Source organism: Schistocerca nitens, chromosome 12, assembly GCF_023898315.1.
Source record: "Schistocerca nitens isolate TAMUIC-IGC-003100 chromosome 12, iqSchNite1.1, whole genome shotgun sequence".
NCBI classification, from domain to species: domain Eukaryota; kingdom Metazoa; phylum Arthropoda; class Insecta; order Orthoptera; family Acrididae; genus Schistocerca; species Schistocerca nitens.
In genome coordinates, this window is record NC_064625.1 from 132,715,077 (window position 1) to 132,732,553 (window position 17,477).

Sequence of the window (17,477 nt, forward strand, 5' to 3'; positions counted from 1 at the left end):
ATTACGTGCCCCGTGTGTGAGTGACATTGTGGGTGACGTATTTGCCCCAACCGAAACAACAGGCAGTTATTCACTCTAGGCCACTGTAGTATCAGAGCTCTAGTATAAATTCTGTGACAACAAAAAAAGACATCTTGCTTGGCTGTGATGGAGACTTTTAGTTGAATGGCGGCGGCAATGTTAAGCTATCTACAGGCTGGTCTTTCCCTCACTCCAGACATCCACACTATTGTACAGTACGTTTGTCTCGCAACTAAGCGTGTGGCGTTAAGATAAAATCGTTACGAGACCCAAAAAATGCAAACTCAGTATTTTGATTCAAAATTTCCCAAATATTTTACTTATAACTTCATAACAGATTAATACAATAAGCCAGGAGAGGAGTCGAACACAGAAATCGTACCGCTCACCAAGCTCATGTATACTGGCTGTCGCGATCAGTCACACTTCATCCCACCAATCCGAGTCCTTTCCCTCCCCCCCCCCCCCCATCCCCCATGCCCCCTTCCCAACCAAATTAATATTTGGCCTGCACTATCATTTCCAATTTTTCAAAAAAAAAAGCTTCAAGCTATGGGAAACTGGAGTTTACGTCACAAGAAGATTGTACACTGACATACGAGTGCAAGGTTTCAGTTTAACTATTTTCTTGTGCCTGGATAATTCAACAGACGATAACTGTACCCATAAGAATCAAGGCCCAGCCATCAGATCCACGTTAAGTAAAATGTAAAGAAGGCAGCTAACTTCGATATGGTCCACATTCCATACAGACAAAAATTTTCATTCTGGTAGTTAAACTTAGTAAACTTAGTATGTGGCTACGCACTGATATGACATTTTTACTGATGGAGGTGCTAGTGCAGCATGGCACGCGGGTGAAAATCTGAAGGCTGTGTAGTTAACAATGAATTCGTCTTCTCTTTGCTCTGAATGTCCGGTAACGGTTTTAGATAATTACGTAGATTGGGGATCTAATTCAAAAATCTGCATTTCATGGATGGAGCGTTAACTAACATAGTATTGAACAAATCTTTGTGGAAATCTGCAGTAATTCCACAAAGGCTTATCTCCAATGGTGGCTTACTGCGACTAACAAAATGGAAGTAACTAGTTTTGAACCAAGGTTCTGCAAAAAAAAATTGTAATGGCTCTGAGCACTATGGGACTTAACTTCTGAGGTCATCAGTCCCCTAGAACTTAGAACTACTTAAATGTAACTAACCTAAGGACATCACACACATCCATGCCCGAGGCAGGATTTGAACCTGCGACCGTAGCGGTCGCGAGGTTCCAGACTGTAGCGCCTAGAACCGCTCGGCCACTCCGGCCGGCAAGGTTCTGCAGATGATACCTTTGAACACGGAGTTTGTGCGACAGATGTCATGGCGTGGTACTTGTAGCCAACATTTTGTGATTTGAAATACTTCAGAGAATATCATCATGTGCCAGGTGTCTGCTGTGAATAATTCATAATTTGGTTCAAAGTGTATGGCACGGTACCCACTAATCTATCATTTTATGAAAGTTCTGTCCAAATTATTATTACATTAGACGTTGCTAAAATTGGTGCGTATAAATTGCAAATTTCCTAAATCTACTAATACTGCTTGGGATAAAGCCATCTATTTCTTGATATTGCCATATTTGTTTATTAAGTTGTGGTTCTTCTCGAGACTGACCGAATTGATTTTGGAACACGTGGGGGGGAGCATTTAAATGAAAACTTGCTGGATAACACAACCGTCGTGAAATTGAAAACTTCACAGTGTTTACTCATGTCACCAGTCGTTAATGTTATTTATACAAAATTGTTGAGGCGTTCGTGGCCACTTGTTGACAAACTGCCTATTGGCTTCTGTCTCGGGTTCTTCGGCCGACGTTCATCTAATGATTTTTCTGACGTTTCGCCAGCACGAGTGGCTGGCATTGTCAAAGCTTCACCCTCCATTGCCGGTGGTGAACTGGAGGCGAACTCGCGGCCGCAGACTATGTCGATACCTGCACAAACTTTCAAACCACCACCCGAGCCAGAAAAGAGACATGATTAGTACGCTCGCAACGAGAGCAGAACGAGTATGTGAGCCGCAACACCTCAAACGATAAATGCAACACCTGGAAACTGTCCTGAGGAGCAATGGGTGCTCCACAAGTTATATTAGAAGTGTAACAGAGCCAAACACTCGGCGAAGTAAGGAACCAGAAAAAGAAATGTCGGGTACGGCCTTTCTGCCATACATTCCCAGAGTGACGGACAGAATCGGCCGTATATTGCGCAAACATGACGTAAAGATGTTTTTCAAACCGACAAGGAAGATCAAAGAGTGTCTTAGATCGGCGAAGGAGAAAAGAGACCCACTTCCAATGTCGGGAATATACCGCATACCATGCACATGCGGAAAAGTTTATGTCGGGATGACTGGACGATCCATTAACACCAGGATCAAGGAGCATAAGCGACATTGCAGGTTGGGGCAGGTGGAGAAATCGGCCGTGGCAGAACACGTACTGAATGAGACCGACCACGTAATAAAATTCGCCGACACGGAAGTTCTGGCTGTAGAGAACCACTATCACACGCGCTTGTTCAGAGAAGCTGTAGAAATACAAAAACACGCGAACAGTTTGAGCAAGAAAGAGGAAAGCCTTAAGGTCAACGGATCCTGGCTTCCCGTACTGCAGCGAACGACCGTCGCAGGTAGCAAGAGGAGAACCGCACCGGAAATGACCGCGGAGAAGCCCTCGGACGTTGGCGCGCCAGGTACATATAGTCTGCGCCCGCGAGCTCGGCTCCAGTTCACCACCGGCAATGGAGGGTGAAGCTTTGACAATGCCAGCCACTCGTGCTGGCGAAACGTCAGAAAAATCATTAGATGAACGTCGGCCGAAGAACCCGAGACAGAAGCCAATAGGCAGTTTGTCAATGTTATTTATGTTTTGTAGCTTACTTAACTAATATAAAATAAATTACAAATTTTGTATATTTGTCACGAAAGGTGAACTGATGTCACATGACATTGACATTTGTGTACGGTTTACGTAAGCTTAAGTGAAATCAGGAGGTTAAAAAGAAAAAACATTATCTTCGCCTTTTTTTATTTATTTATTTATTTATTTATTTATTTTTGCAGGCAATATGGAATTTCTCGTACTCTTGCCAAATTGGACTTTTTAAAGGTTTGATTTATATGTAGTACAAATCACAAGTTCAATATTTTTCTGATGTAATTGTTAATATTTGTACATGTTGCACTCTTGTACGATATAATATACCGTTTCCTAACAGTACCTTTATGTAATGTTTCAGAGTGGGGCTGCATGTTCTTCTAGAGAAAGGTTAAAATAAAATTTTTTATTGCTAAAATTTCCTTTTAAACTGCTAGTTGTACTAACTTGGATGTATAACCAGTTATTGTTAAATAATAAATTTGTGTCAAGAGTGCTTGGACCAAATAAATGTACCTACACCTTCCCCATCCTGGCTCTGCTACCGTCTGTACATCATAAATGGTGGCAGAGCGTGGGCCCCGCACGATTCCACAGATATAATAAAGGGATATCAAAATTGCGGCCTTAGCCAGGTGACGAGAACTACACCAATGCAGTTTCCTGTTACACTCGAGTGCTAGACCCAACATAAAACAGCTGGTCATGGAGAACAACGCTAAGCAAGTGAGCATTCCCACATGCTCGCAAACAGCCGCACTCATCGCAGTCCATACTCGGCTGGCACCAGTTGACTCCCAGCTGCTTCCGTCCTGTCGCCATATACCGACCCAGCCGTACTGCCAAAACTTTTGCTTCGCGCACCAGCGCCAACAGCACTCAGCGGTCACGCCCCCTATCGCTGCAGCGAAAACAAGTGAAAAATCTCGCGGATAAATCAAAAATGCTGAGCCATGACATGGCTTAACAGTTATATCAGACCTCTAAGCTAGGATCTGATGCTGGCCCCGGCATTCATCTACATCGACATGGATACTCGGTAAATGACACTTAAGTGCCTGGCAGAGGGTGGATAATAAATTATTTGTATGAAACTATATGCTTTCAGAGACCTTTTCAAACCTCAAACATCTACAATGTATGTGATGTATGAGCACTCGACTCTGCCACTTTTAAACTGACAGCATTTTGGCGATACGTTGATGACACTTTTATAGTGTGGCCTCATGGTCTAGACCGTCTCCAAGAATTTTTACGTCACATGAACTGCATACATGAAAACTGTAAGATGGCAAGAACTATGCCCCTTACATGAAGTCATTAAAGATCACCCAACTCACGTTGAGTGAACAGTAGGGCTGAACCAAAAATGACTGACAAGGCACAATGCATCTTGTAGAGGGTATAGTATGGACGTATTGGAATGATTAATGTCGGGTGATGGTTTTAAAGTAATTCACACGACGTGAAAACCTTGTGGAAACGAGTCGATTTACTGGATGCTAGTTTACCCCAGGGAAACATTTAGAGTTGACCGTGGCGGGCTGGGGAACGGCGAAGGGAAGCGACAATAGGCAGCTTAGAGCGGCTCAAGCTCTGAGAAAGCGGTAACGCGGCGCGGCCTCCAGCCGCCATAAGATGAGTGACAGTGAGTGGGTGGTTGACCCCGACTCCATGCTGGTGTACAGGGAAACAGACGGAGAACTTGTACGCCTGTTGATAAATGTCCGTCGTCCAGTTTTCTGTGAAACATGCGACAAAGCGCGGCAAAGCTACGGTGAAGCGGTCAACAGAGGTCTCGGGGGAAGGATTGTGTAAGTGACACGATAAACCGTCTGCTGGGTACTTAAGTGTGATTTGCGGAGTATCTGTGTAGCTGTAGATGTAGATGTAAATTTTCTCAAAGACCGGTTATTGGCGACTGGTGCGAGTCCCTTCGATTACATCCAACAGCTGGTGGAGTGGCCCAAGATAAGGACGGTCCCGTGGTAGGTGGGTTCCAATCCTAGCAAATGACTGGGCCTTAGTCTTAAGGTAGAGCTCATAGAAGAATATCCCATCAAAATAGGCGTCCAGCAGGCACTCCGAGTCTCGGTGGAAGGATTGTGTAAGTGACACGATAAACCGTCTGCTGGGTACTTAAGTGTGATTTGCGGAGTATCTGTGTAGCTGTAGATGTAGATGTAAATTTTCTCAAAGACCGGTTATTGGCGACTGGTGCGAGTCCCTTCGATTACATCCAACAGCTGGTGGAGTGGCCCAAGATAAGGACGGTCCCGTGGTAGGTGGGTTCCAATCCTAGCAAATAACTGGGCCTTAGCCTTAAGGTAGAGCTCGTGGAAGAATATCCCATCAAAATAGGCGTCCAGCAGGCACTCCGAGTCTCGGTGGAAGGATTGTGTAAGTGACACGATAAACCGTCTGCTGGGTACTTAAGTGTGATTTGCGGAGTATCTGTGTAGCTGTAGATGTAGATGTAAATTTTCTCAAAGACCGGTTATTGGCGACTGGTGCGAGTCCCTTCGATTACATCCAACAGCTGGTGGAGTGGCCCAAGATAAGGACGGTCCCGTGGTAGGTGGGTTCCAATCCTAGCAAATGACTGGGCCTTAGTCTTAAGGTAGAGCTCATAGAAGAATATCCCATCAAAATAGGCGTCCGGCAGGCACTCCGAGTCTCGGTGGAAGGATTGTGTAAGTGACACGATAAACCGTCTGCTGGGTACTTAAGTGTGATTTGCGGAGTATCTGTGTAGCTGTAGATGTAGATGTAAATTTTCTCAAAGACCGGTTATTGGCGACTGGTGCGAGTCCCTACGATTACATCCAACAGCTGGTGGAGTGGCCCAAGATAAGGACGGTCCCGTGGTAGGTGGGTTCCAATCCTAGCAAATGACTGGGCCTTAGTCTTAAGGTAGAGCTCATAGAAGAATATCCCATCAAAATAGGCGTCCGGCAGGCACTCCGAGTCTCGGTGGAAGGATTGTGTAAGTGACACGATAAACCGTCTGCTGGGTACTTAAGTGTGATTTGCGGAGAATCTGTGTAGCTGTAGATGTAGATGTAAATTTTCTCAAAAACCGGTTATTGGCGACTGGTGCGAGTCCCTTCGATTACATCCAACAGCTGGTGGAGTGGCCCAAGATAAGGACGGTCCCGTGGTAGGTGGGTTCCAATCCTAGCAAATGACTGGGCCTTAGCCTTAAGGTAGAGCTCGTGGAAGAATATCCCATCAAAATAGGCGTCCGGCAGGCACTCCGAGTCTCGGTGGAAGGATTGTGTAAGTGACACGATGAACCGTCTGCTGGGCACTTAAGTGTGATTTGCGGAATATCTGTGTAGCTGTAGATGTAGATGTAAATTTTCTCAAAAACCGGTTATTGGCGACTGGTGCGAGTCCCTTCGATTACATCCAACAGCTGGTGGAGTGGCCCAAGATAAGGATGGTCCCGTGGTAGGTGGGTTCCAATCCTAGCAAATGACTGGGCCTTAGTCTTAAGGTAGCGCTCGTGGAAGAATATCCCATCAAAATAGGCGTCCGGCAGGCACTCCGAGTCTCGGTGGAAGGATTGTGTAAGTGACACGATAACCCGTCTGCTAGGCACTGAAGTGTGATTTGCGGAGTATCTGTGTAGCTGTAGATGTAGATGTAAATTTTCTCAAAGACCGGTTATTGGCGACTGGTGCGAGTCCCTTCGATTACATCCAACAGGTGGTGGAGTGGCCCAAGGTATGGACGGTCCCGTGGTAGGTGGGTTCCAATCCTAGCAAATGACTGGGCCTTAGCCTTAAGGTAGAGCTCGTGGAAGTATATCCCATCAAAATAGGCGTCCGGCAGGCACTCCGAGTCTCGGTGGAAGGATTGTGTAAGTGACACGATAACCCGTCTGCTAGGCACTGAAGTGTGTTTTGCGGAGTATCTGTGTAGCTGTAGATGTAGATGTAAATTTTCTCAAAGACCGGTTATTGGCGACTGGTGCGAGTCCCTTCGATTACATCCAACAGCTGGTGGAGAGGCCCAAGGTATGGACGGTCCCATGGTACGTGGGTTCCAATCCTAGCAAATAACTGGGCCTTAGCCTTAAGGTAGAGCTCGTGGAAGAATATCCCATCAAAATAGGCGTCCGGCAGGCACTCCGAGTCTCGGTGGAAGGATTGTGTAAGTGACACGATAAACCGTCTGCTGGGCACTTACGTGTGATTTGCGGAGTATCTGTGTAGCTGTAGATGTAGATGTAAATTTTCTCAAAGACCGGTTATTGGCGACTGGTGCGAGTCCCTTCGATTACATCCAACAGCTGGTGGAGTGGCCCAAGGTATGGACGGTCCCGTGTTAGGTGGGTTCCAATCCTAGCAAATGACTGGGCCTTAGCCTTAAGGTAGAGCTCGTGGAAGAATATCCCATCAAAATAGGCGTCCGGCAGGCACTCCGAGTCTCGGTGGAAGGATTGTGTAAGTGACACGATAAACCGTCTGCTAGGCACTGAAGTGTGATTTGCGGAGTATCTGTGTAGCTGTAGATGTAGATGTAAATTTTCTCAAAGACCGGTTATTGGCGACTGGTGTGAGTCCCTTCAATTACATCCAACAGGTGGTGGAGTGGCCCAAGATGTGGACGGTCCCGTGGTAGGTGGGCTCCAATCCTTGCAAACGACTGGGCCTTGGCCTTAAGATAGAGCTCATGGAAGAATATCCCATCAAAATAGGCGTCCAGCAGACACTCTGAGTCTCGGGGGAAGGATAACCCACAGATGGCAGCAGCATCCAGAACTTGTAGGGCAGTGCGAACGAATAAAGACGCCAAATACACGGCCCGAGTGTCTAGTGACGGGAGCTGCTTTTGAGCTAACTGCTGAACCGAAAGGCGCCCCACAGTCACGGCGACCACTGCGAGGACCTCAGCCTCGTGACGTTCCAGACAGCAGGCCTCGTGCCGGAGGAAAGAAAGTGCGGCAGCCGGAACCGCGAGGTACTGGGGCTGAAGAGACCTCAGAGCAGAACCGTCCCCATCTGGGGCGCCCACTATCCAGGTGAAGAGCCGCCAGCGCGATTCCACATCAGCCGTCCACAGCCGTCGCAGTCCTGGGTGTGTCACACCGGGGGGCAGCCACTTCGAGACCTCCACCTCCTCCTGACACACGTCTGACCTCCTGGTGAAGAACTCCTCCACTCTGAAAGGCCCCTCTCCACTTTCCCAGAGCAGCACGGTGTACATCCTGCGCCTCATGGGCTGGAGCATCTCTGCTGTCGACAGTCCATTTTGAGCACCATCCGCCATGTCCTCTAGGGCGGCACCCGCACGGAAGATGCGACTTTTGGCCAGGGACAGAACCATTCCTGGTATTTCGCCCGACACGTGTTTCGATTCTATGAAGTGCAGCACCTGCGACCAGTCGGAACCTTCCGTAGGACTGTCAGAGACTGTCGGCTTGCACCCGTACTGGCCAATTCCTACTTCCACAGTCTCGAGGAATTCTGCCCACCTGTCACCAAATGCAATCCGACACATTTCATCGACTGCGTTATCCTTCACCAGCTTCGCTACTGCGGCCATAGGGTTCCCCCTGCAGTTATAAAAGTCTTGCAGTCGCCCGTGGACACGCTGTAGCTCATCTGATTTGATAAAACTGTCTCCTGCAAATGTCCCAAATGCTGGCAGATGTTGTAGTCGGATGCCTAGATGTGAGGCGATAACTGCTGGGCGAAACCTCCTTAGACTCACGCCCTCTTCGGCCTTCGACTCACCGTGGAGAATTAAAAGGCTTGGCACACCACTGTACACCAGGAAATCGGCATTCCCGCTCATCACCCCCAGGCAGTTCGTGTTGCTGGCTGCGTACTGCGCTATCTCCTGATGGCAGATGCCTGTAGAAAGCCGGACCTCACTATTCGGTTCTTCCCTGAAGATGACGTGTGCACACGGCACCAGACCTTCCGGATGGCGCTTCGGCCTCACTCGCGTCGAGCCCTGCTCGTGTGCGGTCCTCAAGGACTTGCTCATTTGCTCTGCACTCTCCCTATTCAGCCGCACCCACTTCTCCTTCTTGTCAACAGACGGTAGCCCGTAGAAGTAGAACACGAGATGCACTCCACAATTTCTGAAGCGCCGCACCAAGTTTGTGCACGCTTCTCGGAATTCTTTGTACTGCCCACCACAGTAGAAGTCACACCCTCGGTACAGGAGCCACACGCATTGTCTTCCATCTACTACAACCACTGGTGTCTGCCCAGTCTTCTTTCTGCATTCGTCTGCGATTTCCGCCAGATCCACTTCTTCATACAGCTCATGTCTTTGGGCGTACTGGAGAATGGAGAAGCAGCCCATTCTTCTGCTTACTTCCTAGCTCTGTAACAGACAAGGAGGAAGATACAGTCAGTATCCGCACACTCCAAAAACACCTGCTGCCAGGTACTCCACATCAGCGCCCTCAGTAGTCATTAGACATCCTGAGAGAGCAGAATGGGGCGCTGCACGGCAATCGTGGACTTCGAACGTGATTGGTTGTTTTTGGGGAAGGAGACAGCGAGATCATCGGTCTCATCGGATTAGGGAAGGATAGGGAAGGAAGTCTGCCATGCCCTTTGAAAGGAACCATCCCGGCATTTTCCTGCAGTGATTTAGGGAAATCACGGAAAACCTAAATCAGGATGGCCGGACGCGGGATTGAACCGTCGTCCTCCAGAATGCGAGTCTAGTGTTTAACCACTGCGCCGCCTCGCTCGGTTCGAACGTGGTCAGGTGCTTGGGTGTCACTTGGGTCATACGTCCGTACATGAGATTTCCTCATTCCTAAACATCCCTAGGTCCACTCTTTCCGATGTGATAGTGAAGTTGAAACGTGAAGGGACACGCACAGCACAAAAGCGTGCAGGCCGACCTCGTCTGTTGACTGTCACAGACCGCCGACACTTGAAGGGATCAGTAATGTGTAATGGGCAGACATCTATCCAGACCATCACACAGAAATTACAAACTGCATCAGGATCCACTGCAAGTACTACGAGAGTTAGGCGGGAGGTGAGAAAACTGGGATGTCATGATCGAGCGGCTGCTCATAAGGCACACATCACGCCAGTAAATGCCAAATGACGCCTCGCTTGGTGTAAGGAGCGCAAACATTCGACGATTGAACAGTGGAAAAAGGTTGTGTGGAGTTACGAACCACGGTACACAATGTGGCGATCCGATTGCAGGGTTCAAAAAATGGTTCAAATGGCTCTCAGTACTATGGGACTTAACTTCTGAGGTCATCAGTCTCCTAGAACTTAGAACTAGTTAAACCTAACTAACCTAAAGACATCACACACATCCATGCCCTAGGCAGGATTCGAACCTGCGACCGTAGCAGTCGCGCGGTTCCAGACTGTGGCGCCTAGAACCGCTCGGCCATTGCAGGGTATGGGTATGGCGAATGCCCGGTGAACGTCATCTGCCGGCGTGTATAGTGCCAACAGAAAATTTCAGAGGCGGTGGTGTTATGGTGTGGGCCGTGTTTTCCATGGAGGGGGCTTTCACACCTTGCTTTTTGCGTCGCATTATCACATCATAGGCCTACATTGATGTTTTAAGCACCTTCTTGCTTCACATTGTTGAAGAGCAATTCGGGGATGGCGATTGCATCTTCCAACACGATCGAGCAACTGTTCGTAAATCACGGCCTGTGGCAGAGTGGTTACACGACAGTAACATCCCTGTAATAGACTGGCCCGCACAGGGTCCTGACCAGAAACCTATAGAACACCTCTGGGATGTTTTGTAACGCCGACTTCGTGCCAGGCCTTAGTGACCGACATCGATACCTCTTGTCAGTGCAGCACTCCGTGAATAATGGACTGCAATTCCCCATGAAACCTTCCAGCACCTGATTGAAGGTATGCCTGCGAGAGTGAAAGCTCTCATCAAGGCTAAGGGCCGGACAACACTATATTGAATTCGAGTATTATCGATTGAGGGCGCCACGAGATGAGATGTCCGGATACTTTGGATCACATAGTACATCTCAGCATAACCGTTCAATTGTTTGAACATTATATTACATGAGAAGAGCGTTCTTCTGTTCGAAAGTCCACACCTGATTGTAAAAAGTGAGATGAAGATTACGAAATGTCGAGGTGCGTTCTCGTAATACATTTCAGCCCCACCTTCTGGTCTCCAGTTATTGAGAGAGAACTGTGAATGTCGGAGAAGGTGTGAAAGCTAACCGTTGACTTGTAACTTAACTGTCCAACAGAAATTTTGACACAATTCTAAATCCGCTTCACGACCCTTTTTCAGAAGGAACCCCATCTAATTCAAAAGGATATTTAGCAGCAAACTGTCAAAATCTCTTACGCGGATCGTAGGTTTCGTGTACATGTGTCTCTCAAGGGTACTGATTAATTAAACTTAGCATGGAAGTCTGGAAGGATGATGGCTGTTTAATGTAATTTATTTATTTACCTACACGTCAAGTTCCGTAGGACCAAACTGAGGAGCAGATATCCAAGGACGTGGAACGTGTCAGTATATGAAATTAAAACATAAAAGTAATAATAGATGAAATAAAATTATTATGAACCCGAAAAAAGTTAAGCCATAAGTAATGAACCCGAAGAAAGTTAAGCCATAAGTAAACGCAATCGACAATACAACAAGAATCAGCTCAATTTTTCAAGGAACTCCACTACAGAATAGATGGAGTGACCGATCAGGAAACTCTTCAGTTTCCATTTGAAAGGGCGTGGATTACTGTTAAGATTTTTGAATTCTTGTGGTATATTATCGAAAATGGATGCAGCTGTGTACGGCACACCTTTCGGCACAAGAGTTAAGTAAATCCGATCCAAATGCAGGTTTGATTTCTGCCGAGTATTAACTGAGTGAAAGCTGCTTATTCTTGGGAAAAAGCTTATATTGTTTACACGAAATGACAGTAAGGAATATGTATATTGAGAGGCCAATGTCAAAATACCCAGACTCGTGAACAGGGGTCCGCAAGAGGTTCGTGAACTAGTGAGTGCCATCCTATGAAATGAAGACCCATGCAGTAAAAATGCCTTTGCAAATTGTGTGATATGAATCTAAGTGAACGAAATTAATTTTTTTGAGACTCTAACAGTTCAATAAAGTGACGCGTAAGACTGATCTGACTCTGCCGTGAAAACTATGTGCAGCGACAAACTGCATCAGCAATGCTTACCGTGGGGCTATAAATATTACGTAGCACAAAGCATAGCTCGTGACACTACAAAGTGAGGCAACGAAGCTGATAAATGGGACATACAGCTAGCCAGCACAGATCATGAATAAGCAAAGCTATTGCCTACTGCATATCATTCCACTACCATTTTCAGTGAACGCGTATAGGAGGGGCGTGTGGTCAGCACACCGCTCTCCCGGTCGTTACGATGGTATTCTTGACCGAAGCCGCTACTAATCGGTCGAGTAGCTCCTCAATTGGCATCACGAGGCTGAGTGCACCCCGAAAAATGGCAACAGCGCATGGCGGCCTGGATGGTCACCCATCCAAGTGCCGGCCAAGCCCGACAGCAGCTTAACTTCGGTGATCTCACGGGAACCGGTGTATCCACTGCGGCAAGGCCGTCGCCATAAGTAGATTATATCACAGTTTTAAAATTTTAAATATGGCCAGTAATTAGGTGAAATACTGTTATGCAAATTTTTGTTGCCCCTATAACCCGCCAAACAGGCAACATGTATCAGGGACGGGGAGGAGATTTAGTGTTTAGCGTCCAGGGGACGTCGAAGTCGTTACGGATGGAGCACAGGTTCAGATAAGGGAGGGTGGGGGGAAGGAAATCGGCCGCGCCCTTTCAAAGCAACCATCCCGGCATTTGTCTGAAGCGATTTAGGGAAATCACGAGAAACCTATATCAGGATGGACGGACACGGGTTTGAACCGTCGTCCTCCCTAATACGAGTGCAGTGTGCTAACCAGTGCACCACTTCGCTCGATATGCACCATGAACCACGTACCATCAGCCGCAACAGCCGCTTAGTAACCTAGATGCATTCTCAGTTAGCGTTACCGTTAAGGAAACAGGAAACATCGGGTTTTACGTCTTGCTAGCTAATCATGCCTCAAGACCGATCGTTGGTTGCTTATTAAAATTTTATGAGTTATCATTACACGTCAGTAATTATTTGTGACATTACTATAGTTCTAAAATACCCCTTCATTGTCGTTAAAACACTAACAGCTCAGAAACTGGCAGGAGTGTATGGATATGGTTGGATAGTTGGATTGTTCTGTACAATTTTCGTAAGGGCCTAAGTCAGCAACGACGCACCCAGTCGCTTAGATAAAATTTTGATAGCGATTCATCTTCAGAAAATGCAGTCTACAATTGTTTCATACTTTTTCATCGTGGTCGTGTTTGGTTAAACGATTTGCAGCAAATCGTCTTCAGAAAATAATGTCTACAATTGTTTCACACATTTTCATCGTGGTCGTGCTTGGTTAAAAGTTTGGTAGCGAATCATCTTCAGAAAATACTGTCTCCAATTGTTTCACACATTTTCATCGTGGTCGTGCTTGGTTAAAAGTTTGGTAGCCAATCGTCTTCATAAAATACTGTCTACAATTGTTTCACACATTTTCATCTTTTTCATCGTGGTCGAGCTTGGTTAAAAGTTTGGTAGCGAATCATCTTCAGAAAAAACTGTCTACAATTGTTTCACACATTTTTATCGTGGTCGTGCTTGGTTAAAAGTTTGGTAGCGAATCATCTTCAGCAAATACAGCCTACAATTGTTTCATACTTTTTCATCATGGTCGTGCTTGGTTAAAAGTTTTGCAGCAAATCATCTTCAGAAAACACTGTCTACAGTTGTTTCACACATCTTCATAGTGGTCGTGCTTGGTTAAAAGTTTGGTAGCGAATCATCTTCAGAAAATACTGTCTACAATTGTTTCACACATTTTCATCTTTTTCATCGTGGTCGTGTTTGGTTAAAAGTTTGGTAGCGAATCGTCTTCAGAAAATATTGTCTACAATTGTTTCACACATCTTCATAGTGGTCGTGCTTGGTTAAAAGTTTGGTAGCGAATCATCTTCAGAAAATACAATTGTTTCATACTTTTTCATCATGTTCGTGCTTGGTTAAAAGTTTTGCAGCAAATCATCTTCAGAAAATACTGTCTACAGTTGTTTCACACATCTTCATAGTGGTCGTGCTTGGTTAAAAGTTTGGTAGCGAATCATCTTCAGAAAATACTGTCTACAATTGTTTCACACATTTTCATCTTTTTCATCGTGGTCGTGCTTGGTTAAAAGTTTGGTAGCCATCATCTTCAGAAAATACTGTCTACAATTGTTTCACACATTTTTATCGTCGTCGTGCTTGGTTAAAAGTTTGGTAGCGAATCATCTTCAGAAAATGTAGTCTACAATTGTTTCATACTTTTTATCGTGGTCGTGCTTGGTTAAAAGTTTTGCAGCAAATCACCTTCAGAAAATACTGTCTACAATTGTTTCACACATCTTCATAGTGGTCTTGCTTGGTTGAAAGTTTGGTAGAGAATCAGCTTCAGAAAATACTGTCTACTATTGTTTCACACATTTTCATCTTTTTCATCGTGGTCGTGCTTGGTTAAAAGTTTGGTAGCGAATCGTCCTCAGAAAATACTGTCTACAATTGTTTCACACATTTTCATCTTTTTCATCGTGGTCGTGCTTGGTTAAATGTTTGGTAGCGAATCATCTTCAGAAAATACTGTCTACAATTGTTTCACCCATTTTTATCGTTGTCGTGCTTGGTTAAAAGTTTGGTAGCGAATCATCTTCAGAAAATACTGTCTACAATTGTTTCACACATTTTTATCGTGGTCGTGCTTGGTTAAAAGTCTGGTAGCGAATCATCTTCAGAAAATACAGTCTACAATTGTTTCACACTTTTTCATCGTGGTCGTGCTTGGTTAAAAGTTTGATAGCGAATCATCTTCAGAAAATACAGTCTACTATTGTTTAATACTTTTTCATCGTGGTCGTGCTTGGTTAAAAGTTTTGCAGCAAATCATCTTCAGAAAATACTGTCTACAATTGTTTCACACATCTTCATAGTGGTCGTGCTTGGTTAAAAGTTTGGTAGCGAATCATCTTCAGAAAATACTGTCTACAATTGTTTCACACATTTTCATCTTTTTCATCGTGGTCGAGCTTGGTTAAAAGTTTGGTAGCGAATCATCTTCAGAAAAACTGTCTACAATTGTTTCACACATTTTTATCGTGGTCGTGCTTGGTTAAAAGTTTGGTAGCGAATCATCTTCAGCAAATACAGCCTACAATTGTTTCATACTTTTTCATCATGGTCGTGCTTGGTTAAAAGTTTTGCAGCAAATCATCTTCAGAAAACACTGTCTACAGTTGTTTCACACATCTTCATAGTGGTCGTGCTTGGTTAAAAGTTTGGTAGCGAATCATCTTCAGAAAATACTGTCTACAATTGTTTCACACATTTTCATCTTTTTCATCGTGGTCGTGCTTGGTTAAAAGTTTGGTAGCGAATCATCATCAGAAAATACAGTCTACAACTGATCACACATTTTTATCATAGTCGTGCTTGGTTAAAAGTTTGGTAGCGAATCATCTTCAGAAAATACAATTGTTTCATACTTTTTCATCATGTTCGTGCTTGGTTAAAAGTTTGGTAGCGAATCATCTTCAGAAAATACTGTCTACAATTGTTTCACACATTTTCATCTTTTTCATCGTGGTCGTGCTTGGTTAAAAGTTTGGTAGCCATCATCTTCAGAAAATACTGTCTACAATTGTTTCACACATTTTTATCGTCGTCGTGCTTGGTTAAAAGTTTGGTAGCTAATCATCTTCAGAAAATGTAGTCTAAATTGTTTCATACTTTTTATCGTGGTCGTGCTTGGTTAAAAGTTTTGCAGCAAATCACCTTCAGAAAATACTGTCTACAATTGTTTCACACATCTTCATAGTGGTCTTGCTTGGTTGAAAGTTTGGTAGAGAATCAGCTTCAGAAAATACTGTCTACTATTGTTTCACACATTTTCATCTTTTTCATCGTGGTCGTGCTTGGTTAAAAGTTTGGTAGCGAATCGTCCTCAGAAAATACTGTCTACAATTGTTTCACACATTTTCATCTTTTTCATCGTGGTCGTGCTTGGTTAAACGTTTGGTAGCGAATCATCTTCAGAAAATACTGTCTACAATTGTTTCACCCATTTTTATCGTTGTCGTGCTTGGTTAAAAGTTTGGTAGCGAATCATCTTCAGAAAATACTGTCTACAATTGTTTCACACATTTTTATCGTGGTTGTGCTTGGTTAAAAGTCTGGTAGCGAATCATCTTCAGAAAATACAGTCTACAATTGTTTCACACTTTTTCATCGTGGTCGTGCTTGGTTAAAAGTTTGATAGCGAATCATCTTCAGAAAATACAGTCTACTATTGTTTAATACTTTTTCATCGTGGTCGTGCTTGGTTAAAAGTTTTGCAGCAATTCATCTTCAGAAAATACTGTCTACAATTGTTTCACACATCTTCATAGTGGTCGTGCTTGGTTAAAAGTTTGGTAGCGAATCGTCTTCAGAAAATACTGTCTACAATTGTTTCACACATTTTTATCGTGGTCGTGCTTGGTTAAAAGTCTGGTAGCGAATCATCTTCAGAAAATACAGTCTACAATTGTTTCACACTTTTTCATCGTGGTCGTGCTTGTGTCGCGGATAGTTTTCACAGATTTTGACCAAAATCAGTTGTAGTTCCAAAAAGAGAGGATACTGAGCCCAACACGACTGAAATAGAAACTGTGATGATTCAATTCAAATGAAGACAGTAAAACAACTACTGCAAAACGACATTAATAATGACTAGTTTCATCAACATCTACATCATACGCGGCAAGCCACGTAATGGTGTGTAGTGGAGGGTACTTTCGGTACCACTATCTGATCCTTCCAACCTGTTCCACTCGCGATTAGTGCGTGGGAAGAATGACTGTCGGTAAGTCTCTGTATTGGCTCTAATTTCTCAAATTTTCTCCTCGTGGACAATGCGCGATATGTATGTGGGGGGAACTAACACACTACTGGCCATTAAAATTGCTTCAGCACTAAGATGACGTGCTACAGACGCGAAACTTAACGGACAGGAGGAAGATGGAAATGATTAGCTTTTCAGAGCATTCACACAAGGTTGGCGCCGGTGGCGACACCTACAACGTGCTGACATGAGGAAAGTTTCCAACCGATTTCTCATACACAAACAGCAGTTGACCGGCGTTGCCTGGTGAAACGTTGTTGTGATGCCTCGAGAAAGGAGGAAAAATGCGTACCATCACGTTCCCTTCTTTGATAACGATCGGATTGTAACCTATCGCGATTCCGGTTTATCGTATCGCGACATTGCTGCTCGCGTTGGTCGAGATCCAATAACTGTTTGCAGAATATGGAGGGTAATACGGAACGCCGCGCTGGATCCCAACGGCCTCGTATCACTAGTAGTCGAGATGACAGGCATCTTATCCGCATGGCTGCAGATGGGGACGTTTGCAAGACAACAA

At 44.9% G+C, this 17,477-nt stretch overlaps 1 protein-coding gene across 3 annotated transcripts in view; it reads right to left on the reverse strand.

Moving 5' to 3' along the window:
* Window positions 1–3,154: 3,154 nt before the first annotated feature.
* LOC126215306 (constitutive coactivator of peroxisome proliferator-activated receptor gamma-like) overlaps window positions 3,155–17,477 on the reverse strand; it is a 40,654-nt gene continuing 26,331 nt past the window's right edge. Inside the window, exons 2-3 of one of the 3 annotated variants that reach the window (XR_007542121.1) lie at window positions 7,426–9,291; window positions 3,155–5,081 (exon numbers count right to left, since the gene is read on the reverse strand). Coding sequence is in view for 1 of the 3 variants with exons in the window: in XM_049941988.1 (XP_049797945.1) it covers window positions 7,495–9,270 (1,776 nt within the window). In the remaining 2 variants the exon portion in view is untranslated. Of the gene's footprint in view, window positions 5,375–7,285; window positions 9,292–17,477 lie in introns of those variants that run through there. The other 2 variants (XR_007542120.1, XM_049941988.1) reach the window with 2 other exon arrangements.